Source organism: Anser cygnoides, chromosome 20, assembly GCF_040182565.1.
Source record: "Anser cygnoides isolate HZ-2024a breed goose chromosome 20, Taihu_goose_T2T_genome, whole genome shotgun sequence".
Lineage (NCBI taxonomy): Eukaryota > Metazoa > Chordata > Aves > Anseriformes > Anatidae > Anser > Anser cygnoides.
In genome coordinates, this window is record NC_089892.1 from 467,103 (window position 1) to 493,887 (window position 26,785).

General features: G+C 39.8%; 1 protein-coding gene across 1 annotated transcript in view; it reads right to left on the reverse strand.

The window, feature by feature from the left end:
- LMX1B (LIM homeobox transcription factor 1 beta) overlaps positions 1-26,785 on the reverse strand; it is a 111,282-nt gene that overhangs the window by 5,960 nt on the left and 78,537 nt on the right. The window contains exons 3-7 of the mRNA XM_048055641.2: positions 8,038-8,270; positions 4,207-4,385; positions 3,137-3,214; positions 2,667-2,733; positions 1,526-1,687 (exon numbers count right to left, since the gene is read on the reverse strand). Of these exons, the coding sequence (XP_047911598.1) occupies positions 1,526-1,687; positions 2,667-2,733; positions 3,137-3,214; positions 4,207-4,385; positions 8,038-8,270 (719 nt within the window). The remainder of the gene's footprint in view (positions 1-1,525; positions 1,688-2,666; positions 2,734-3,136; positions 3,215-4,206; positions 4,386-8,037; positions 8,271-26,785) is intronic.

The following is a 26,785-nucleotide window of genomic DNA, read 5'->3' on the forward strand; positions in this document are numbered from 1 at the left end:
TCTAATTTATGCCCCAGTCAACAGTACAAAAGCAGGTCTTGGCTGACAACATAAGCAAATGGTGTCAGGGGAGAAGGTCCCTGGCGTTCCTTGAGCTGGGATTCAGCACTTGCGGGGGCTCCGTGGAGGAAAGGAGGACCAGACGCTAAGAGCCCAACAACAGGAAAAAGCAGCCTGAGGACCAAAACCAGTAATGGTCTTCATTCACACATAAGGTAAAAGGCAGGTCGACAAACACGACAGGACCCAGGAGGAGGCCCAACTTCCCTGGCCTCAAATGAGCTACAGTTGTAAACATGCTTTCTTGTCAGAAAATTCCACTCGCTGGGGGCTGGTTTGGAACACAGCACCATTTATTTCCCTTAGCAACTAGAATTTCAGCTTACTTCATATCTTAAGGTACCAGAAAGAGCTCTAGCTCAAGTAATGTGAGCTTTAGAAAAGTGTTACAATGTTTTTTTTCCTTATGCCTTCATTTAAAATGGCTTTCTTTTAATTCCTGCATTGGTTTTAAAACACAGAACATGCTTCCAAATGAGTTTTGCTTAGAATTTGCCAAGCACATTGTTAGCAACAAAATCACAAGCTGTCTAATGCTCATTTGCACTTCAAATATCCTCAGCTCCTTACAGTATTTACCAAATTGCCTGGTGTGCACTGTGGACTTGCCTCAGTGGAAAAAAGTAATAACACGGACCCAAGCCAGATTTCTTGTTGGTCTGTGCAATCCATGCTCATGAAAGTGATGTGCACATGTAACTCTGCAATGAAGTGCTCCTGGTCAATACAAAAGAGTCTGATGTAACAGGCCCTTGTGGGCAATAGCAAGGCCAATAATCACAGTCCAAGAAAACCTCTCAAGTTTTGTTTAAATGCCACACTGCAATTGTCCAGAATCAATTATTAGGCATTTAATGCTCATGATGCATTTGGTGTACCTATTCACTTGATGTTGTATGGGCAGGAAATTATAAAACCAAACCATCATCTTGAGTTTGGACAGAGAATATAATTATGCAGGAGAAATGTCCTGTGGTGATATATCTCTCAGTAGCTCAAGAATTGCTCTTTAACAAATCCATGCATCCAATCTGAGGGATCTGAGAGGGGTGGTCATTTATTCTGGAATAAATAGATTACTTATCCTTATTAGACAACTTTTCAAAGCATTACTTTCCCAGAGCTTCTAGGAAGGGGAAAAAATTGTGAGGGAAATAGAATTTGTCTCTGTTTATTTTTAGATGTCTTGGATAGTGATTTAAAAAAGTGGAGCTGGAGAGGTATTGATGCTTGTTTTTATCCTTTATCAAAACTATACTGTGAAGTAGCTTTGAAGGGTGTCTGGAGCCTGGGATAAGCTCTCTTCTACCCGCTTATGTGTGCATGAAAACATACACACAAAACTGACTGGTACAAATCCCAGAAAAAAATATTATAAAAGCAAGTAACTCTGTTGAACCTTTGTAGTGTGAACCTGCATACAAACCCTGCTATTTCTGATGCAGCAGAATGATGCTTGCCTTACCATAAGGATTCATGTGGTCGCCTGGCATTTGTGGAGGGGTAAGACCCTGCTGAAATGGGTCTGTGCCATAACTGCTTTGATCCATTGCTACAATCTGCTGCTGTGGCGGTGCAAGTGGTGTGTAAGATGTCATCATCCCTTCCATTCGATTAGACATTACTTCTGCAGAAGACACAGGAGGGCACGGTCACTGCTTAGCAACAAAGAGGCTGCAGACAGTAGTATTGGTGGCATTACTGAACACGAGATCAGAGGGAATACAGATAGGTGCCATGCAGAGGAGCATTCCCAATCTTGTCTGGGAGTACAACCTTCAACAGTAAATTGAGAGACTTGTAATCTCTGACTACATAATTATGGAGTTCCTGGGTGCTTGACCATCTCTTCCCAAAGTCTCCTGTGTCTGGCATAGCCCTTATAACATCTAATGCCTGTTGATGCCAGCCTAATACTGCTAATTCAGCAACAGTACAATGATTCCCTAAGCTGGAGTGGATATCATGTTGAACAATCAATAAGTGCTTCCTTGACAGCATGCAGAACAGCCTCATGTGCTGCTTATAGACCATGATCCTGAACACCAGGACAGTTTTGATGCTCTGTGTAAAGAAGAGGATATGAGGCTGCAGGGCCTTGGGATGCTGCTCCTTAACAGCATCCATGAAGAAGCAGGACAAGCCCTAGCACCTCTGTGCAAGTCCTGCCGAATGATCTTGGGCACAGGAGGGCAGCAGCAATGTTGATGCCCTTGCAGGCAGTCAGCAGATGCCCAGCTGTTCATGGTTCCCTTTCTTCATGAGAAAATAAAGCTAACTGGGGGATCTTCCTGGAGTGGGCCTCCAGGAGATTTCCTCCAGTGAAAGCTCCTCTGTACCACATATTTCTTCTAGGGAGGTGGTAACAGCTTCTGTGTAAGCACCTCCAGGGTCTGGCCCCCTGGGAGGACTTCGGGATAACCCATGGCAAGCACTTGTACACAGCTGCTGTGTGTGCTTCCACAGATGATGGCGCACATTACCTACAGAGCTGTGAATGCCATGTATGGCTGTTCCAAGACATTATGCACCCATGTGGGAATGGCACTTTGAGAAATCCTGCAGATTCTTTTCCCCTTGCTTTACCTCCATCACAAATCACCTACCTTGCCCTAGTCGCTGGGAGTTTTGTTGCTCCTGCTGCTGCTGATGCCTTCGTGCTAGCTTTTTCATCTGAATAAAAGAGGAAGAACAGAACAATTTCATCGGTCTGAATGAAACATTTTCTTCCTTTCAAAATTCTTTGCAAATATCAAATCAATTAATACAGACCACTTATATTCATGCACACATCACTGTGGGTTCAGTTTATTTTCTAAGCTTAAACATTTCAGTTTCTACTTCATATTTGCATGCAAAATTTACTCCCAACATTGTGTTGCTTTGAGGACAAGAACTCAATGTTTATGTTTGAAAGTGGCCCTTCTCTTATGGATGTAGAAAGCAGAGAATGAAAAATGTGTATAGTTTAGTCCCTAGGATCTTTGTGATATGTACAACAACTCAGGGAGGAGAAAGGAATCTCTATTGCAGGACAATTTGTATTCTACATTTGAGAACATGACAAACAACCTACCTTTGCTCTTTGGTTTTGAAACCAGACCTGGACAACTCGCACACTGAGTCCTGTTTCAGCTGCTAGTGTTTCTCTGACCTGAAGGAAGAAATGTTTAATGATGTAATTTTTGAAATTATTATTATTATTATTTTACATCTAGTAAGTTACATTAAGAGAAAGATGTTTGTATTTACAATAAAAATTTCAGGTACATAATTAATTTTTTTAAATCCCTCATATTTTTGCAGTTTGTGCAAGTTCTGCCCTTCATACCACTACCAGTTTCATAAATACTAAACAAATACTCTGATCTGTGTAAAATTATACTAACTCATTTCAAAACTTTTGTCTTACCCATAAATGAGTTCTGTATAAAAATTACAAATTTAGTATGAACACTTTTCATGTTTTTTAAGCAGAACTTGATACTTTAAAATGAAAACAAGGCACATTGCACTGTCCCAAGAGATATACTTTGTACATCTGCAAGAGAATGTCACTTTTTCCAACAATGACAATTTTGGGGATCCAACTCCATTTTTTCCCAATCAAATTTAGGAGGAAACGTTACCTAGGTGGCTTTTCAGACATTTGATTTTCATCAGCTTCATCATACCTTTCCCTAGCTGCTATAACTGAGATTAACACCATGGTTAATTTTCATGAAAAAACAGGACCGGAAGGACAAGTAGTGGGACTAGGGTTGTGCACCCATCTCGCTGGATAGTGACTCCCTCTGTGGTGGAAAGGAGAAGGGCACAAAGACCCTTGTTTACCCAGGCTCTGACTGTCCGTGACTACTACGTGTTTTACAAGAAGCAAACAGCATTGCTCCACAGGAATCAGTCTAAGTTACATTCTGAATACCCAGAAATAACATTGTGCTGATCCCAAGCTACTAACTGCTTAAAGATAAGAAGGAATTTGGGTGAGTACTGCCATATGCTGGCCTGGTTTTCTACATTCACCACAGGGTACCTGATGCTGGCCTGGGAAGGGGCAGGGGCCTACGTGGACCTGTGGCCTGACCCTGTCACCATCATGGCCTGGTGTCAGAGCTTACTGGTGGTCCCTGATGATGCACCTACCTTCCTACAGGGCTTGGAAGACACTTCAAAGGATGCTTTGAATGCTCGTCTCTGCTGTGTAGTAAGTATTGTCCTTGGCCGTTTAGGTCTCCTTGGGTCTTTCCCATCGTCACTTCCTTTTCCTTGGGTTACTTGTCCTTTGGTGGGTTTAACATCTCCATCTTCATCATCACTTTTAACTGGTGAAAAATAAAAAGAATATAAAACCGAGCTTATTCCACCAAGATAACAACCTGTGTGAGAACTACTCTTCAGCTGCAAACTTGTCAACAGGTTCAACTATTATCCTATGTTTATTTGAAGACTTAAATTTACTTAAATTCTCTTAAATGTGTGTACACTGCCTAAATCAAATTTCACAAAAGCAGAAAAATGAGCTAAGTTTAAATTGAGGGCATGGGACTAACCAGGGGGTGGAAACTCAGAATGTGCTTCAGTATCTCCAGGAACCGGGCACTGATAGACTTGGTGCCTTTCCAGCATTTCTTGGTCTGATCTACCCTCACCTGCTGACACTTGCAGCCACACCAACTAGCTTTCCAACACTTTCCCTTCACAGAATAGCTGCATCTTCTCCTAGAGCACTAGTTTCAGAGAGGTGCTAGGGAAGCAAAACAGTGTAAATGCAAATATTCCCAAAATATCTTAAGGTCTGTTTCACTAAATATAGCGTAGATTCCAGTTATTGTTTTGAATATTTTGAAGCTCTGGAGATAATATTAAATATATTCTTTGCCCTCTCATTTCTGCATCCCATGGAAAACATCAGTATCCTTTCTCTGCATATTACAATGTGTCTACATGTGCATGCACAAATTTATCTTGCTTGGCAAATACAAATAAATATAGATGTGCCTGTGTAGAATAAATAGATTATTTGTATTTTCTATGGTTAGATTCTAAATATTCTTATGATCTGGTGATATGATGTGTGTTAGTATATTGTACTGGAAATTTCAATCTCAGTGGTAAAGTTTGAAGAGTAAGTATAAATTCTGATGTGAAAAACTTTTCAACATGGTATATTTTATTTTATCAGACTACTGTTTTTTTTTCTTCCAGAAAACATTAATATACTATTCTAGGGACTTCAGCCTTAAGAAACACGCTGCAATTTTGATATACTCAAAGATGACGTTTGGGGAATTAACAAATTAGACTTTAATTCATTTTAAGGTCTGATTATTATGTACCTAGCAATCTAATCACCTTTTACTTTAATAAGCATCTTTTTCCTAATGATTAAAGAGAAGTTCAGTCATTTTAATAACCATGACATTATTAACTTTCGAGCATGCCATTTCTAAGGAAAGGTTTGTGAGGATTAATATTGCTCATTGGAGAGTTACTTTTGTGTCCAATGGATAAATATTAGATTGGAGAAGGACACATACTCAGCCAGGGGTATGTGAGATCATTTGCTCTCACACAGGCATTTGTGAGATCTATGTTTTCAATGTATTAGACAATGGGAGATGAAACATCCCATTTAATTTGTTAACTTGTTTTTCAGGTTGGGTTTGGCTAACAGAGAATAATGGGGAAAAAAGCATCTCCAGGAGTAAGAAACTACCCCTTGCCTTGTGCCAAGTGAAAATGAAGTTGAAACCAAGCTTAGTTTGTACTGCTTTGGCAGCGTACTGCCCATCTGATCACAAAATACAAAATCTAGTAGTGAAGGAGTACACATCTGTGCCAGATGTAGCCCTCAGACAGAGGCAGCTGGCAAACAGCAACCACCAGTCCCAGCATGGCACACTTGCACTTGCTGGCAAGAACAGCAGGGGAGGAGCAGGATTACCACACTCATCACTGCAGGACTGGGTACAGCCCTGCTCACTGGTCTTCTCAAAGGGGTTTGTCTGGGTACAGACAGCCTGCAGCAGGTTGCTGAAGCTGGTGATGGTAAAACACGCTGAAAGGCAAATAGGAAACTCACACACCTCAGGCAAATTCACAGAGACCAAACCCTGTGACATGAGATTTAGAAAGGCTCTGGCCCTGCACATCCTGCTGAGTCAGCAGTGACCTTTGTCTTACAGCGTTCATGACACAAAAATATAAATTTGAGCAATGTGGTGAATATGGCTCTCAGATTAGAGACTAAGTATAATTACTATTCCTAGTGAAATTGGAATAATGTATTTTCCCAAACTACAGGCAAACATTTGTGTTATTTGTATGCTTAATGGAATGGTAATTGTTGATTTTCTGAGACATTTTCTTGGGAAACAAATGAGCAATTATGATGACTGGCAGCAGTCTGCATACACACTGTCTCTAGTCTTGAACTCAGCCAGAGCACACTGCAATGCAAAGTTTCCAGTCTTGGTGAGTATACACAGCACAGGAAGGAGGAATCCTGTCTCTCCTGGGAATGCTTGAGCTTGACACCCAGTCCTCACTGTAACAGCAGCCAGATACTCTGGATTTTGGACTGGAGAACCCACATCCAGTGTGTGAACTGTTTATCCTGTGCAGTACTCTGCTCTCAGCCCCAGACAGACAGCAAGCATCTTTGCTCACCCTTTCAAAACTTCCCTTAGGAAGTGGGTGGAGGACAGGAAGTATTCATTTCTCCCTCACTGCAGAGAACTTGGGGAAAACACCCATCAGCTGCTGTCAGTTGTGAGGACTCCACTTCCTTCTTTAGGAGAAGGTAAAAGTTCTTTTTGCACAGTATGGTGATCCTCTGCCTCAGACCCCAGGCCAGGTGGTGCAGACTTGTAATCATACTGTTCAAACCCTAGGTCCCCATAAAGGGAGAGGTTACTTCGCACTGTAGACTAGCAGCAGTGCATTTTAATGAGGTATTGAACCTGTCAACCCTGGAACCTGGACAGTTCAAACCCCTTGAGTTTGCACTCATCAGGAACAGTGTAGGACCTGTAGGAGACATCCTTGACAATCCATAACAGGCAAGCTTCGCATGCCTCACTTCTGTACCACGTGTAGCACACAAACCATGGAGCAGCTATCCTTGAGTCAGTATGTAGATTGCCTCCTGGGTTTACACAAGAATGAAGCTCAGACACAAAATAACACATATAACACAAATGATCAGAAAGCATAGAAGAGACATACTACCAGAAAGAAGTCTGGGTGGAGATAAGGAGAGTCAAATATTGTATTTGAAATCATTCAGAGATGGGCTCCATGGTATTGCTTTTTATTCTTATTTTTGTTTTTGTGTGAGTCTCCTTGCCTGCTTTAACAGGAATTGATATGCAGACATCCTCTCCAAGTGTGCAGCCACAGTGGCTTCCTCTGCACTACTCATGCTATTGCTGGAACAAACCCATTTCTCTTTTTTTTTTTTTTTTTCAGATTCTTCTCAGTATGTGTATGTGGTACTTGTCATTTTCCTTAAAGTTAATGCCTGTGACTGGAAGAGAGAAATATATTTTGGAATACTCTGAAAAATCATGTTTTCTACTTTTGCCATTTTTGTACCTTACTGTTGAAAGTATATGTGCAGAAGATTCCCTGAAATCAGAGCAAATTTTTGGTGGAGGAAAGTATGCCTACACTTTAAACAAGGTCTTGGATATTTGAAGTCAGTCTGATTCACATGCTACATTCTCATAGAAAAACACAATCTTGACCAAAAATAAATAAATAAATAAATTTTTGCCCTTTACTAAGAGAGCAGCAAATTAAGTTAAGGAGAACAGACTGGGGATTTTCAGCTGTGCCTGCTAAGCGCTGTAAATTGCATGGGTGGCATCTGCGTATAGAGAAAGTAGATGTGTAAATGGATATACTTCTCTGTAAAAATGCTCTACAAACCTTTGTGGTTTTTCCAGCTGGGATGGAAGTGGGAAAGCTCACCTGAGTCTGAGTCGTCTGGGCTGACAGAGCTCAACAGGTCTTTCTCTTTTTCATAGTCACTTTTGCAGAGCAACTGCCCTTCCTTCAGAACAAATTCATCGCCTTTCCTCAGCTGTCGTTCACAAACACAGCAACAGAAGCAGCTTAAATGGTAAACACACTCCAGGGCTCTCATCACAAATTCTGTTGGGGCAATCTTTTCCATGCAGCCACTGCACTTGGCAGCAAACAGCCTGTAAGAAAGAAAGGCAGTAAAGTCAAAGAGAATGTCAGATCATACACTGCATGAATTTAAATACAACAAATTCTTCAACGTAACTACAGATCAGCTTGCCTCATACTTTAGTACACTGGGAAACTTGCATCCTTAGTCTTGGAAACATTGTAGGCATGCATTTTATTCAAATGTCAGTCACTTTGGATTAGAGATTTGTCTCACTGTTTTGTTCCTCTTCAGGATAAGAAACATTAAGGTGCTCTCAGAGTTTGGATAACTTTCTTCTAAACCAAATTTACTTAAATTTACTTTTTAGAAGAAGGCAAACAAAACAAAACGCTGATCTCTCTTTTTTTTTATTATTATTATTATTTTTATTTTTATGTACAGGAGTTCTGATATCAGCACTTTAACCTATTCTGAATAGATTTCATGACTTGCCCTTTCTGGTATCGTCTGTCTCTGAGGAGGTTAACAGATGAACACAGAAAAAAGCGTGGAAGGTTATTGCTAATGCTGAGCAGAAGATGACACACACATGCAATCACACACATGCAACTGATAAAGAGAGGAGTGAAATAACATGGCTTTTCTTTGGATGTTGAGTTATTCCAGACCAACCTGTCTCCAAAGAGAATACTGTGCATTTTAAATGGTGTGAAACATCCTTTGGCAGAGACAGGCAGCGATACAATCTGCTAAATTACCACTATAATCACAGGCTCTGGAATATACGCTATATTCCAGACTAGTTCTTATTAAACCTTTATTAACCCCCTCTTTCATCCATCATTAATTTTCTAAGATAAAGTTTGAATGATTTAGATTAATTTTATTTTGCTTTTCTAATAGCAACTGGGAATCTCCCTAAGTGAGCTTTTCGGAAGAGGGCTGCTTCAAATAAAGATGAATAGCTAAGTTATGTCCCTGTATCACATAGTGGCTTTGGTAATTTGAAATTCAGTGTCTCTTATGGCAATACATCAAAGTGCAAGGTACATTAATATTTACATTTTTTAAAATAAAATTAACACAACTGCACCAATGCGTTCACAGGAAAAAGGAGATTCTACCTTTTAGGATGAGGTATGCTGCTTTCTTTTTCATCCTCAGAATTATCTTTTTTTTTTTTTTAATTTTTATTTTTATAAAAGGCAAATATCATCAATTTTAGAAGACACAGTCTGTGGTAGCTACTGAGTTCTCCAAAGCTTCCATTTTGTCTGAGCTGAGAAAATACAGCAAAATGGCAACCACTAGCTCTTCAGAACAGCAGAGTCACAAAATGGGTAAGAGGGAAAAGAAAATGTAAATACATTTGCATACTGCATCCAAAGCAAGGTGGAGTGCCCAAGACCTTGTGTGTTTTTTACATTTGTATCTTTTGATCTGATGAAAGAGATCTACTCTATTAACCTTGCTGGTTTGGTGTATATCTTTGCACAATCACGGCTACAACATGACAGATATGCACTGCACAAGTCATACAAGGGACACTTAGCAACTCCTTTTTGGGTATATAATGAATTAAATCTATTAAAGGAAAATTGATGTCATGCAGGACCCACAGCCACTGCTGGTATATAGGCCATTTAATTTCCTGCAGTCTATTGTGTTTGCCTATATGTTTGGGTTTTTTTGCTCTTACATACAAACTTTAAGAGAGGAAAATATGATTTTATGTTCTAACTAGTAAGCATCACAAAAATATTACAATGTCTTAGCTAGTAAATTCCTATGCAGGAAATATTTCTATTTATACATAATAACATATCTGAAAGGATTAAAATACAATGGGAAAAAAAGAGCAAACAGATTTTAAGCACTTAAAAAAGTTGTTTCTATTTAACTTCTTAAACCTATTTGACTCAGTTTAATTAAGCTTGTATCTTTTGTTTGAAGACTGTTGTGATGATGGAGCACACTTAAAGAATCTGAAGATTAGCAAATCTGGTGTGAAGGCATCCGGCTCCCCTAACTGGCATCAGTTCATTTATACTAGTGTGACAGTTAACCTGTGTACGCTTCAGTAAAATTCAATGGATGGCTATCAGGAGGGATGGGACAGACCCTACATGTGGTAACAGCTCTGATGGGCTGCAGATGTAACAGCCTGACCGAGAAATGCTGCTGCCATTTCTGTTTCTACAGTTTCCAGGTTCCTGACTTCATTTGCATTTCAAATCAGTGCTTTTGGTATGAGAAATCTTAGAAGGAAAGTGACCGTGATCCTGCACTGTGATCTGTCTAAAACCCTTTGTGATACTGCTGTGATAATGATGATAAAACTCCAGCACTGTGGTCATGCTGTTAATAAAAATAATGCTGAGTGATCAGTGTACTTCACACGGAGGTTTTCCACAGAAAGAGTTAATGTAGGATGTCTGCTCCACCAAGCTCCTTTGTAGGCAGACCACAGAAGCCAGACTCTTGACAGATACTGAAAGCATAAGGACTTTTTTCTCTTTGAAAGAATAAACTAGCAGAGATGCTGGCTCCAAGAGATCATGCAGTAAGTCTTTCTGGGCCAAACTATCCGTACTGCAGATCTGCTGGACCAGCACACAGCCCTGTGTGGGTGGCAGCCATGGGACTGCGCCCCAGCACAAGGCGAGCCCAGGTAGGAAGCAGCTAGCAGGCAGAAACCTTCCTGCTTTGCCACCTGAGTGCAGGAGAAAGGGCAGCTTCCCTTGGAAAGGCTGCGGGAACCAGGGCACAGAAGGCCTGCTACGGCTCTTTTGCAGAGGGGACAGCACATGAGTGGTTCAGTGCCTCTGAAGCTGGGGCTGGACTAGTATTGCAATAAATGGTGTATTGCATTAGTTAAGACAGCAGCAGTCTTCAGTTTTCTCCCAAGCAAACTGCAAAATCTGCCACCATCCAATTAAAGTCAAAACATAAAAATAATACTGTTTAGAAATAATTTTAAGTAGGAAAGCATACACTGCCCCTTCACCTTTCTTCTAACTGGAACATAGAAACATTCTTTCTTCTTATCCTTGTGCTATGGTGTGTGTTGTTTACCTGATTAGTGTCTTCTATGTCATATTGCTTTATCAAGTGCTTTTTTCTCTTTTTTCCACAAAGTAAAAGATGTCCAACACAAATAGAATATAGTTCATGTTATTTATTGGCAATTGACTATTGCCAGAAAGGTGGTGCTTTCACAGTAATGTTTCCAAATGCAGTCTTTTAGTTATAATGAATTACATTATTGTCAATGTAATATTAGATCATTCAAATTAACAGTTATATTTGTCTGACAATACTACATAAACTTCATATCTCTAAATTGTCCTTTGTCAACATAATAGAAAGTCATAATCTGTACTCAGATACTGTTTGCATTATAACATGCACTCACACAAATTGAACTGTAGTGGATTTAATTCTGTGATTATAAAATTTTCATTAAATTTATCTTATAAAGTGTTTATTGGTATTTTTTCAGCTTCCAGAAAGTAATCCAGGGTTATGCACTTTTTTTTTTTGCACAAGGCAGTCTCACAACAGGAAACTAATCTTGACAAATGACCAGTCTTTGATATCTGTGACCTAAAACACTGCTCATTAGACTGTTCATTTTATAAACGAATGGTAATAAACCTGTTGAGAAGTGTAGGATAGCAGGAATACTTTACAGATCACCCCTTTGCAGCTTTTAATCAAAGCAATACATTTGATGGGGAGCATGCAGATATTATGTGCTGAGACAAAGACTGTCTTACTCAACCATATTTAAAGAAATATTTCTTTTACTTTCTATACTTTTTTTTACAAATAATTTGCATAACTCTGGCTTTTTACCCCCCCCCCCCGTCTGATTATCTCCAGCTCTCCTAAGTTAACGTCAAACCTCAAAATCCTTGGACTTGTTAAAGTATGTGGAGAGTGGAAATCAAATGCCTTTATTAGAAGCCCCAGGAAATCTCTGACTCCTAAGCACAACGAAAACATTCCAAAGAAAATTGTTCAAAGAGGACAAAGGAGAAAAGCAGAACAAGAAAACCTTGTTTTGAATCAATGATTGCAAGAGTTTTATAAATAAATTCTGTTGCCTGGACAATTTTGAAAGACAACTCAATAAGTTTAGGAGTTTTTAAGTGTGTTTGTCTCTATGCCTGAAATACTTAGGGGATTCAACTGAGCTAAAGCTTGGAACAATGGCCTGTTTGTCCATTCAAGTATTTGTAACAATCACTGTGAAGCAAATTCACAGTACTAGATATCAAAAAATATTCACTATTTTAAACTGGGTGAACTTACCAAATTGATTTTGCATATATTTTGGGGGCAATGAAAACAGTAAGACGTGGTCCTGTCTTTAAACAGTAGATGAAAATGTTCACTAGCGGAAGAGGCCATAAAGATTTTATTTGGTAGAATATCCCTGTGAAGTCAGGATGAATCAGTAATCCTTAGGAACAACCACAGTTACATGATCCGTTGTGCCTTCCTGCATGGGCACAACCATCTGGTGTTTAGTATGTACTACTGATTTATTATCTCTTGCGTAGCTATCTTGCTGTAAGTTTGACCCTGCTATGCTCCTGAGAATCACTGTTCTGCTGTTTGCTCTTATAATATCCCAACATCCCACCCTTTACCTTTCTATTGCTCACACAGGTCCTTCATTTCCTCCTGTTGTTGGCAAATACATTTTAATTGTTTTATTATAACTAATTTAATCTGTGCTGAGTGATCTCAATGTACTATATGAAATTTGCTGTTCATATTAAGTGTGGTTCAAGAGGTTTGTTATATAGAACAGAGGTATAAAAATAGACTAATTCAGTCAGGTTGTTTATTTACTGGACTTCTGCCATGAAGCAGTAAACAGGAAGTTATTAAGTCACCTTTGATATATGTGAGAGGACAGATGCTGCCATCTAATTATCTGAAATGTTAAATCATTTTCCTTTGCATTATTCTGATATTGTGTGTTGCAAGAAACCACAGCAGATACCTGCCTTTTCTTTACTTAATAAATATGCAAAGATGATGGTCATGAGCTTTTGTAAATATTGTAGATACGGTCTTAAACCCTGACGCTTTTCTTTCTGATAATAGCTGGTATATGACATCCCTATCATGCCTATATATACAACTGGGAGTTCACTTGGCACTCAAATAGTAAAAAAGTATGTTAGAAATGAAGTAAAATATCTTATGCTTTTCACACAACTAAGTTTAATTAAGAGAAGAAATTAAATTACTAATGAATGACATCCATTACTTGTTCTTCAAAAAACATTTTGATACTTCTGTGTTCTTTAGATGACATGGATTGGGGAAAATACTATGCATGTTTTTTTTCAAGCATAGGACTTGAACATTTCTGTAGCATCTTACAGCTCATGGGTGCACATAAAAAAAAGAAAAACTTGCTGGCTACACTAAATTCTGAACATTAAAAACATCTCGAGTGCACCAAAGTAGAACAGAAATATTATAATTTTATGCTTTGGAAAAAAAAAAGAAAAGAAAAAAGAAACCATTCATTTTAAATATTTCCCAGCAGAAAAAATAATTACATAGTTTATTAAAGTCAACTTCATAGATGAATCTTCAGTAAAAGAAAACTAATTCCATTTCACTGAGTATTAATAAAATGTACAAAAATGCAAAATTTAAAAGTTTCTAGAAAAAATGTATATAGAGAGAACCTAAAACACACACACAAAAAAACACCTTTTTTCTAGAGGGAAGACTGAAAAAAAGTATTTATTAATCCTCTATCCACAGGCGCTGTATTAAGAATACCACCTACTGATGAACACTTGCGTTTAAAGCTATGCTTCACAAAGTGCAAGTGGATTCCTAGATTAAAATGTGGCACCGAGGTACCTTTTTTCCCCGTGAACATTTGACCTGTATTTTTTACACGAAATGCTGTACTGCCACCCAAAAGCAACCTAACAGATAAAATAATGATGGAGACAACGCAGTCCCATGCTATGCATGCACGTGCTCTGAGGCTGGCAGGAGCTCGAGCCCATGTGTTACCAGAGAGCTACAGTCCTATGATGCTCTGCACACTGAGCACTGGTCCTTTGTACCTTCATCAGCCAGCCTGACCCACACAATGACTTGCATAAGACACACTGCTAAAATACTGCCCTCTGCTTGAGATTTCCTTCCTACTGGAATAAAAGGAAGAGGTCCCATTTGTGTGAACAGGAACAGAATTTGGTCCATTTTCAGCATCTGCCAAGGCTTTGGGCACTGGGATGACAGCATTGCAAGAACCTCTGTGCCCTACAGCACTGTGAGCTGGACCAGCAACACCAGCCTCTGCTCTTGCAAAAGGCACAGCTACTGAAGACTCTCCACCCGGGTGAGTTTCCTCTCCCTACAGCTGCCCCTTGCACGGCCACTGCTCTCTGCCTGCATGCGAGGAGCTGAGCCCAGGCCTCTGGCCCCCTCTGCTGCTGCTGCCATTGGCAGAGGGGAGCGTGCACTCCATGGCCCCTTGGGCTCTTCCTGCTGATGGCTCCAGGATTGAACTCACAGTTCCAAGATGAATGAAAAAGATGCAACTAACGGATTCAGTAAAACATGTAAGGATGCCTATAATTCAACACCGCCATGCAAAAGCAACTTGCTGAAGTAGGGACAGAATGAATGGAAAAGTTGCATCTTCCTTAACTATAAAGTAAAACATAAAATGTAAAGTGCAGAGGAGTTTCTTGCTTCAAGCGGAATGTGACAGAACGGATTCTTCTCTTTGCTTAATTTTCATCCCTTAATTGACCACTTTGTTCAATGCCTTCTATCACTGCCATGCAGCTCTATTTTATAGCATTTTTCCTTACAACACTTTGATGGAAAAATTTATGAAGAATCGAATTATTGCTGTTAGAAGGGAATTAAAACAATTTTTCATTTACAAAGTCACTGATATTGCTCTACTGTGCTCCACCTTTGGGAATCCAATTGCTCTTCCCAGCTTCTCCCATTCCTCTTTATAGCATGGCAATTGCACTGTACAGATTATGGCTGCAATTTTCTCCTAATCTGTTCTGGAGAATATAAACTGTTATAAAAGTTAAGGGCTCCAACTGAATTGATAAAGTCAGGGCTGCAATTAGAAGCCTAATAGATTAACAAATACGATGATTTTGTTAGAATTATAATTTTACGCAGCACAAACATTTGGGAAATAATGTTATTTTGTCTTTGAATTAAAAACAGGGTAAACAGGCTTCTGTTGTGCTTTTCGTTTAACATTAATTATATCAAAGTGCTATGAAAGCATAATAGGTGCTGGGGTGTTTGTATTTCTGCTGGATCTCTGCTGAGCAAGTTCATTATTGACAACCAGCATTTTTTACTTTTTTTCTTTCTTTGGATTCACATTCAGTTATTTACACATATTAAACTAAATCCATCTTTATTCCCTACCTGTACAAATTCATTGATTTTCAAGTGCATGAAATGACTTATACTGTGTACAGTGGAGGCCTTATTTCATAAAATAGATCTGTGAGGGCTTTCTTCAGTGCATTGAATATTCACTAGTCTGATGAGAAGTCTTATCTTTCTTCTTCTCTAAGTGGCACACTCAATTTACAGTTTCCGTTGAATTTACATTGCCAACAACAAAGTGAAATTCTTCTAATATAATTTTTATATAAAAATTGACCCTAAAGGCCCTATAAGCAGGGGAACTGTACTGTTGGTGATTCACTGTTTTGGCCTTCACTTTTAAAGAAAAAAATAGTAATGTCAAAGCAATTCAAATGTAATTTTTAAGTTATTTCTTGGCTGGCAAGAACTTAGGGAAAGAATTTACATAGGGCCTTTCGTCTCAACAAAGCATTAATAGGAAGAAACATTATTTGCCAGTAAAAAACAAAACAAAACAAAACAAACTAACTTCCGGTGCCTGCTGCACTGATGCTGTACAAGAGCTTGTGCCCAAACCCATCAGCACAGCCAATTTAGAAACTGATTTGCAAGGGAAAGATACCTTAGTCCTGTGGTGTTAATGTCTTTACAGTGGGGGGTCTATTGCCAGCTTCTCCAAACTCATCAACACAATCTATTATTAATACCCAGAAAGGCTTTATAGTATCTTTATTGCACAAGGCAATGAGAGCTCTGTGGTGTAATCTGTTATCTATATTGCAAAAACATGTGAAATAAAACAAAACATAGACACTTCATAAACAAAATGTTTCATCTGTTACATCTCTCTGCCTCTCCTATATATAAAGCAGTAGGGTGCAGGAAAAGCATTCAGAGAGATTTGCTGTTAGATGTGGGACTGCAAATAAAATTTAAAAAGAAGGCAATGTGATAAACCTTAGTCTGAATGAAAATTTCTGCTTCTTTTACTGAGATGAAAAAGTTCAGATGTTTGCAGAATTAGGCTGTCTTTTATTTGTAGAGCAAAGGGGTTTAGGAGCAAAACGCAGCATCTGAAAATCCTAAAGATAAGCTCTTCATGTCGTAGCCATGAGCTGGCAAATGCAATTTAAGGATGTAACTGTGGTGGGATGATGGCAGAGGCCGAGGCCCCTGCAGCGGCAGGACCAGGTATTTATATCAGGGGCATTGCCATGGCAGAAACTGAAGAATTTGTCTCCAGTAAACAGCAGCAAAAAGAAGTGCCCACTGGCATTTCCCTGGAAGCAATTATTCCTTTGAGAATCATTGAAGAACAGAATTTGAGTGGAGAGCTGGCTCTCTTCTGCTATTATCTAAACATCTATATTTTATATGAAAAGACCAGAATTATCCTACACTTAGTCTGTAGGGATAGACAGTATTAGAAATATCATTTAACAGCAGATAAGTAAATACAGTTAAAAATCCAAGAATATTTTGTTTTGAATAAATAGATTGTAATAAAAAGATGGATATAGAAAGGGAATAAGAGGAATAGTTTTGTTTAATACTTGATGCACATATGTTTGCAACACAGTAAGAATAATAATAAATTAATAATAATAATAAAAAAACTTAACACACTGGCCTGTGTCTTAGTTCCCAAATGCCCTTTTATTTTCTTTGCCTGTTGAAAATAAATTGTCCTTTTGTAGTGTTTCTCTTTTCAGTCAGACTGTCAGCTATTATTTTTCTATTTCCTTTTTTTGTCACTTTGCATTATTTTTGGTGCTGTAATTCCCATTTGTTCCCACTCCTATCTTCCTGTCTCCCATTGTTCTACTTTTTAATCCCCAGTTTTACTCTTCTTCGGCTCTTTTTTGGCCCATTCCCAGTAGGGTCTGAGAAAATACCCAGGCGTGACTCCCTGCTATAGCAACCACACCTCCCCAGGAAAGCCACAACAATCTCTTCTGGACGAGGAAAGTCTTTCACAAGCTGGCAGCAAAAGTAAATCCTTCTTCAAGGAACAAGAAGGATTAGCAGAGAGCAGTGGGCTGCAGACTTAACCCTACCCCTCATTTCTTTAGAGCACCAGTCACTCAGAACCCTGCTGTGATGTACAATTAAACAGAACGAAAAAAAATCCTGAATGACACAAGAGCCGGATTGTGTAAAGGTTTAATTCCACTTTAATACCTTTCCAAGTTCAGAACTCAAAGATAGCAATTTAACCCAAGAATCTCCATCTGAACATGAAAAGTTGCTGTTTATCTTACAAAAGTCCCCACCATATTCTGCTGTAAATCATGCTCTATTAGCTTGACCTTTAATGGATGAAAACTTTTTTTTTTTCAGCAATCATCTCACAGTTTCTCTTTACTGTCCTTCCCCCACAAAATTCAATCATCTGATAATACAAATCAGCAAAACCAAGTGTCCACTGGCATTTTCCAGGAGTTTTTTTTTTTTTTTTCCTTTGGAAAAAAGAAGACTGTTGAGAAAGGAAAAGGAACACTGGTATGAAAAAACAAAAACAAACAAATAGAAACCCTAAGGTGACTAAGGGTGTGTCCATAAATGCCTAGGAAGGATAACTTATTCTCGTAATATGGAATCACTATTATTAACATCAAGTCAGTTACACATTACTAACACTATGATGCAAAATACATAGCTCTTTCAATACAGGCTTTTTTGAAGGTTCCAAATATCTGATTCATCCTTTTTTATGTAAATGAACATACTTGTCTAATTATTCTAATATGAATGATTACTCTACTTGCTCTCTAAACTGAATTCTTGATTAACGGTGAGCTACCAAAATCTACAAGCTTCTGTAAGGCCAAATACGTTCAATAGCCCTAAAGACTAAGTCCTAAAGACTTAGCTATCAGCATCTGTAGTTGTATTTGGTATACGAGACTGCCTAAACACATACATAAAGATCACCATCAACATGTAAGGCCCTGTTGCATGCCCAGATCCTTCTTTTGCCTGGAACATTAACATAGGTTTTAAGTTATTCCAGCAGTTAAACATATCACACAGGACCATTCTGTATGTGTGAAAATGAAATCCCATAAGATACCAACAACATTATTAGGCATGCAAAGGCGATTATGCTCTTAATCTCACAAGACTGAAAGGTTTGTCTAAACATTTTATTAACTTTTTTTTTTTTTAATTAAATGAAAACTAAGTAGGACAAAGCTGGACAATACTGCTCATTTTTTGGTTTTGTGTATGTATGCATAGTACACACATGCAAATATGCATCCAAAGAGGAAAAAAATAGAGATGCCTGTTATGGAGGAGGTGTACAAAGTCACCACCTCATTATATCAATATGACATTCCTTTCTTTTGGTATTGATTGAAATTGTTCTATAAAAGCACTGAAATGTCCCATGGTATTTCTGAAAGTTGTGTAAATGTTCCCCAAAATTCGGTGCGCTGTTGAATAATTGGCTGAAAAAATCCTGCTCTGGCTGCACTGTCCTTTCTTCAAAGTTTATGAACTATTATTTATTTTTTTAAACATAATATTTGCTGTAATAGAAAGAAATTTACTTACCCATAATTCTGAGGTTAAGATCATCTGCTAAAGATAAATACAGGATGAGAAGCTTTGTCAGTTTTTGCTTCAAGTACTAAAAAAATAAAAAGAGCTACTTTGATACCAACAGTACTAAGACTGGATCTTCATTCACAAGGAAGAAGACTTTAAAAATGTCTGGCTTCACTGAGGGATCTGTCCTAAATCTGTTTTCTACTGTTCCCTCAAAGAATCAACATTAAAAGTGTTGATAGCATTTTCTCTACTTGCTGCTGGAAGGAAAATGATTACTCTTTTGGATCTCACATCAACACAAGTCACAAAACAGCTTGCATTGGAAATTTTGCAAATTCCACAGAAAACAACCCAGTACATGGCTATGTCCTGCTACCTGCTATGTTGGACAAGTCAGGTGGTCACACATCAGGGGCACAGCTGATTTACACATTTCTCTTGTTCTCTTTTCACTAACAATAGGCATTAAAATATTTAAGATGGCTTCTAGCATTGCACCAACCAGGCAGGAAATGTAGAAGCTTGGGTGTACAAGTTAATGAAATATGGTTGGGTGAACATAAGCTCTTCATTTAGAAAATAACAGTTACTGCTGCAGTTTCTTTGTACCTACTTTATGAAAGTCATAAACTCTCCAAAGAAAAGCATGATCTATTTTACTCTGATGGTCTTTGACTCTCTCTCACTACCTGCTGGCACAGTTAGAAAGTATGAACTGCCTTTGAACAGATCAGGACCAAGTTAAAGTGTGACAACATCTTAAGCTTTCTCCACATGTTGCCAATGATTTCCAACTAAAGATGTTACCCTCATCACTTCTGCCACAATGATAAGAATCTATAGCCCACTCACTTGAGGAGATAAAAGCAGTTTAGCTGTAAGTATAAAGAGTATAAAGTGACTTGTGAAGCTGAGTGTCTGGCCGTCCCTACCTATCTGATTTTTCCTTCTACAAAGAACAAAATCGTTATCATTAGGGACTTAAGCTGCTTTTTATTTTGAGACAAAAAGAATACTGTTTATTGGCATCCAACTCAAACCAGCTGTAAACAGTTGCTTTGATGAAGCAGCAGCTACAACTTCAATATGCCTGAAGGCACATACCCACTGAGTGTCAATCATTAAAGGAAGAATGTAAGGTGTATACAGGGTCAAAAGAAGGCCAAGGGACATTTAAGACCTCAGGGATCCTGGATAGCCTGTTTGCTGTTCAGAATCGAAAGAAATTTTTAAACTATTCTGCTGTAGGACCTTTATTTCAAGAGACAATTCTATGGCTAGGCTTAACACTGAGCTTACTCACAGAAGCAGTAGGCTTGTACTGTTAGGCTTCTCTCCCTAATGTGACTGTGGAAGTAACATGATGAACTTTGATTTGACAGAGCCTAAACGGCTATACAATGCTGTACCTTGTTACGTACTAAGGATCCACACGAAAGACTTTTACAGCATAAGTTCTGCTGTTTTCTGTAGATATTTGAGCCACAGATGTGCAGGGCGCTTCAAATAATTTTAATTTTTATATTAACACTTCTCATAACTTATCTCTTTTATCAAAAATCAGTTTAATGACTGTAATAATTATTTAACTTAAAGATACCCCACCAGTCATTTTGCTGTGAGAAGTATAAGGTTGTTATAGAATTAAAGGTAAAATGGGAGAAAAATCAATAAAAAAAATAATTAAAAATAATTTCTAGAACCAACAGCAATAGCTCTGTCATGAAACAGGTCTCTACAGTTATAAATTCTCTTGTTATTAGATACGTACTATGAAAAAGCCCAAACCTGAGGACAACAGTCAGACTGCCTAGACAATTCACAAATTCTGTCTGGAAAATAGGAGATCTTGAATGTAAACTTGGAAGTGGTTCATCAGAATAAAGGAAAATAGTCTCATTTTGTCATACTGCTCACTCTTGAAGTGCTAGCTCTTTTCTGTTTCCTGTCCAGTTACTACTGTAATCAGTCCTAAATTAGGTCTCAGGCAAATAAATGCACTAATGGGGTGGGTTTCCTAAATATCCCTGCTTGTTCACATTTCATTTTAAGGTCTTTATTTGGACAATAGTATCTACCAAATGCTTTCAAAACACAAAAAATATGCAAATCCTGACCACAGAAATGTAAACTTTAAAGAAGTGTTAGTGTTTAACAAGTGAAATTGAAATGGCAGTTGTTGTACCCTTAACTTCTCAGATGCAGTCAAACACAAGCAAAAAGCCAAAAACAAACAAAAACGCACACACACAAAACACAACTTCTTACAGCGTGAAATTCCTTACTGAGAATCTATCTCCATTCTTTTCCTAGTATGGATTACATCGCCCTTACTTCACCAAGTAAGGTTTCCCTTGCAGGTAGGGAAGAGATTTGTCTGAAAATGGGTAAGTGGAAGAGGGCATGCTCCATCAGAAAGTTCCCTTAGGGTGTCCTTCATGAAGGACCCTCACAACAGCACCAGCTGAGAGATCATTTCCTACTTTTAACCACCAGCTTGAAAGAAGATGAAGTTGACTATAGAGATCTTATGCACTGTTGGGGCTAAATGCTGATGAAGCAGAAAGGACATGCTATGAGCTAGGACATGACAGTTCTACAGGACAAAGAGCGGGTAACAATGTGTAAGCTCTTAGCACAGACTTGCTGTTCACCAACACAGCTACTACTCTTACTGCAAAGAAAAAATTGCCCGTACCTGGAAAGCAAAGCCATTGGTGACAAGAGCAGCACCCAGTAACAGCTATTGAAGAAAAGCAAATGATCCTTGTGTTTACCGGGAAAAGAGCTTTTCAGACCCAGATCAAAAGAGAGTATATAGCTCCAAACCTCCTCAGGTTTCCTTGAAGAATCTGAAGTTTGTGTGTTGAGAGCCAGGTGCTGTGAGCAGCTCCAGGGCTGTTCAGTTGTCAGGTGGCTGTTTTCCACCCAGAGGTGAGATTTTCAGTGCAGTCCTAATTCTGATTGGTTATAATGTTTACAAGATATGTGAAAAGCTTCCACCCAAGGACATCAAGAAAGAATAGCAGGCACCCACTGCATTAGGCCAAAATACAGCAAAGGATTATTTCTGTGCCAAATGCCTATACTTATAACAAGGACAAAATATTTTCATCTCCTTTGACAGCTGATTTTTGAAAAACAGAAAAGGAACTTGATGCAAGTTCTTAAAATAAGTTAAAAGACTTACATTTACTGCAGTGGTTTGTATTAGTCTCTATAGCCTGGAACTCCATAAGTGTTTAGAAGTCCAAATCCTGATGGCTTCAGTACTTCCATTAGCTTTGAAAACCTGGACTTAGGTTATAATTATCCTTATTTCTCTCTGGTGTTGGTGACAGAGTCAAGGACTACAGTCTTTTCAGTCCCAGCACAAAAACATTAATGCATACTCAATCTCTGCTTCTCTTATGCAGTCCTTTTTCATAGTGTGGTGGTCTTGCATGGAGAAATTTGAATTCTTATTATTAACTTTCATGGGTACCTCTCTAGCAATGGTGGTCCATGCTGACAATCACCATCTGACTGCACTATTTACATCTACAAGTAGCACAAACATCAAAATATTCTTCTCTGCTTATATTTTAAAGCAAACTTTTACTCTGAAGGGCAAATCATTTAATGATATTCTTCAATTCAGAGTTTTATAAGTTATTGCACTAACAGCTTTGTGTCTGCAAAATAAAAAAGGATAATCGATAGTGTGGTGAAGAGGTATTGTGCTGCACCTGGATGCTGGCATGGCCTCTGTCACCCTCTGCCATAGAGCAAGACATGCAGATGGAGGCTCCTGCAGGACCCTGACTCTTAGAGGCTGGGGGGTTACTGACTCCAGGCGCTGTCCCAGCCTCACCACCCTGCAGTCTGCCTCCCCTGGCACGGACACCAATACATCACTGATTCACAAACACCAGACTTCCTGGCCCCACATATTAATACAGACTAAAATTAGCAGCAATTAGCGCATTGCTGTTCTGAAGCAGGCAGTGATGCAGGGATGGGAATGCACTCACTGATCCTTGGGTGTGGCAGGAGTTGGGCAGCAGGCATGCCCCAGGGACAGTCAGTGCCCACAGGCGGGATGCAGGGCCCACAGACCCACCACTGACTTCAGGGGAGCCCAGAGTGAGCCTTGCACTCCTCTTGTCCCTGGCTAAGAGACAGCTGGGTGAACCTCCACCAGCTAGCTGACCAGTAGACTGTACATGGAATTCATTACCGAGGCCCAGACTGAGGTCCCCTTCATGGAAAACCCCCTCCTGCACCCCAAAAGGGTCTCTTAATGACATTTAAGTAGAAAGGGAAAGTTCTCTGTCATCTCCTGCTCAGCCCAGTGCTGAAGCTATCTGTAAGCCATTGTCATGTTTCAGGTTCAACCTCCTCAGCAAGGCAACGTGTATGAGAAGCACATCCCATTCCAGCAGTCAATAAAGCCCTAAGTAACATGCAAGTGAGGCTGAGGAAGGGCTTATGACAGCATCAATGGCAGTGGTGACACCAGGGAAGTGATCTGCAGAGTAATTGACAGCCCTAGGTGTTGGTCTCCTGCAGGACTCCAAATCTGGTTGCACTCAGGATAAATCCAGCACAGCCAGCGCAGGGCCACTGCTCAGCATTGCACTCTTGACACTGAAGCAGCATACAGCTGGGACAGACAGAGCTTAAGGTGGTTGGTGCCTCACTACTACATTCCTGCAACACTCTCCAAGTCCCCTGATGTGGCTCCATTTGCAATCCTGCGTGTCTTGTGTGGCTGCCTGGAGACTCCTACTGCTCGTGCAACTCCTCCCTGCAGGAATCGCATAACATTTCCAGCCAGCACAGTTGTAAGAGACCCAGCCCATGGCATATGCCTGCACACATGACAGTTTCACAGCCACGATTCAGCTCCCATAGCTGAGAAAGAGAGGCCCCAGGCCGGTCCTAAGCTCTGCTGCCTGTCTCCTGTGGGTAGAAGGAAAACAGAGTGCCCGTTCTGTGGCACACGGAAGAGGAAAGGCTTTCTGAAGACCAGATGCATGGGTGCAGATGCTCCCTTGTGATGGGAGCAAAGACACTGTGGGTAAGCATGGCCACCTGTGTCTGGAGGCTTCGTGCTGCAGCCAGACTGTCACGGATCCATCTAGACGTTAAACACCAGCTGCTCTGGGCTGGCATCACCTCCGGCCACCTTTCCTCCTCACCTGACCTTCTGCCTGGTGAATGCTGACATCTAACACTTGGCCTGGGCTTTCTTCTGCTCCCCATTGCTGGTGCGGCAAGAGAGCCCTCTGGCAACAAACTGCAGTGAAGAGGGTTTCAGCACTGCAGCGGCATCACTAAGTCACTGCGTCACAGAGTTTGTGCTCCTTGAGGAGACCAGAATGACTGCTGCAGTGTGAACTCAAATGCTGAATTAAGTTACCTACTAGATGAGTCAGGCTGACCAAATCTCATTCATGCCACAAGGGCTGGGATAGCTACACATTTTATAGGAAAGAGTTATTTCCGTAGAAAGCACCTGTTTTAATAGTTCCTCTGGAAAATACAGGGACCACCTCCCTGCCCACATCTTCACAGATACCTCTTGTTTTGGGGATGCAGTTCAAAACTGCTGCCTGACAACAAATCCTCTCCTAGACTTGCTCTTGCCAATCTTTCAGCCTCTCCCTGCCTCTGGTCGTATCCATATCTGTGACTCCCTGCTCCCACTGTCCCCATCATACAGCCAGGCCAGAGCCAAGCTCTCCTGTGGCTGCTCTCCCCCACCCTTTCACAGGCTTCATCCACAGAAACATTTCCAGCCTTTACTGTGATGGTGCTCATCTGGCTTTCAGCTTCTGAATGTTCATTTGATACATCTGCTCCTCCTAGGTACCCTTTGCACCATCGTAATTGCATGTATTATTTTGGGTTTGCATGACAGCGAAAGACAGTAGAAAGTTTGTGGCACTGTTAGACTATACAACATATGAAAAATACTTAAATACATAGTATAAAAAAATACATCTTTGCAATTTATTGTGAAGAAATTTTCCTGCATAAAGCCTCAAAATCTTTTTTTTTTCTTTTTAAAGAGACAGTAGTTCATCGTTATTGTCATGTTGATATCTTTATAAACTTACTCTAGTGATCTATAGGAAAAGCAAACCAGACAGCTCTGTATTTATGGGCATATTTAAAAAGCCTCTTATATTTAACAACTGCATTTAGCTGCGTTAACTGCAAGTTGCAGTAATAAAGGCTCTGCACACATCGATGCTAAATTAAAAAAAGTTCTGCTGTTTAATAATACATAAATGCTGTTTTTTTCATTACTCTTTAATATCATTTCCATTTAGTTTATAAATAATTGTAGCTAGCTAATGAAACGAAATAAAACCTGCCTGCAACCCATTCCCTAGAGCAAACTAAACTCCTCTTTTTAAAGCTTCTTAATCACCGCCCAGTTCTTACAAAATTAGCATAGTAATGGGCTTTAAATTGAGCCTCTTTGTTTTTTAATTAAGCTCCCAGCAGGTAAAAATAAAACAGATTATTGAAGAATATGCCAACACTAATAGCCTGAAACTCTTTTGACAATTAAAAAGATCCCATGTTAACCCTTTTGAGGAATCCTACATGCTAATTAGTCACTCTTAAGCCCAAATCCATCAATATTCCATCTAGAAACCTTGTAGAGTTGAAGTGGCGGAGCTGATCTCTGTCAGTACCTGTTACCATTTTCAATAGAAATGTGAGACATACGTTCTTTATGGCACCAGGTCTGCTACGTGGGACAGCAATTACATATTCGTGAGTGATCACCTCATACATGCTAATACTGCAGTTCCTGTGCTGGAAATACATGGGGAAGCATGACTGAACTGGGGAAAGCCATCAGATGATGCACGCTTTGATGTCTCTGCTGGCTGGGTTTGCACCGGCAGAAGAGTGCCGGGCAGGTTGCCGGTTGCAGGCGAGATCACAGCACAGAGACCACCGGCACCGCTTCCTGCCACGGCGCTTGCTGGCAGGTCCTCTGGTGCCCCCAGCCTGGCACCTGCAATGCCTCCACCCCAAGGCCCTCTCCTCTGGGCCTCTGTTTTAAGCTCCTGGCTCTGTTACAGCTCACTGTGATGCACAGACAAAGAGCCCCTCTCTCACAGTCTTTTAACACCAGAGCTCACTGTTTGGTGATGCCTCCTTGGAGCCTCTGCTGCATTTTGTACAAAAAAATTAACTGAATGCCAGAGTTAGCAGCCCAAGTCAGCATTTCAGCTTCTGAAGCTATTTGAAGTGTCTGCCTAGCAGCCTGAATGCGACGAGTATCCCAAACATGCCTGAAAGACAACTATTCTTTTTTGCTTAGCAACATCAAACTGCCCCAGAGGCAAAGGTAAATCTTAAGCAGAACAAGGGGGTTAAGAAAGAGTAATGCTGAAGACATGCCACTGACAGAAGTGATTCTCTGGGAAAATTTACTAGATATTTCTGGCAGCCTAGAAATGGGAATAGCACTGAGTTTCATTGGTTAGTTTTCTGTCAAATATTTGGAAACCAGTTTCTGAGTCCTACACTTTATTCTCAGTGTCTGATTCAAGCGTCAGAGTGCGAAGTGCTGGCTGCAGTCTGCTTGCATCTAGCCGGGACTATTAATCCCTCACT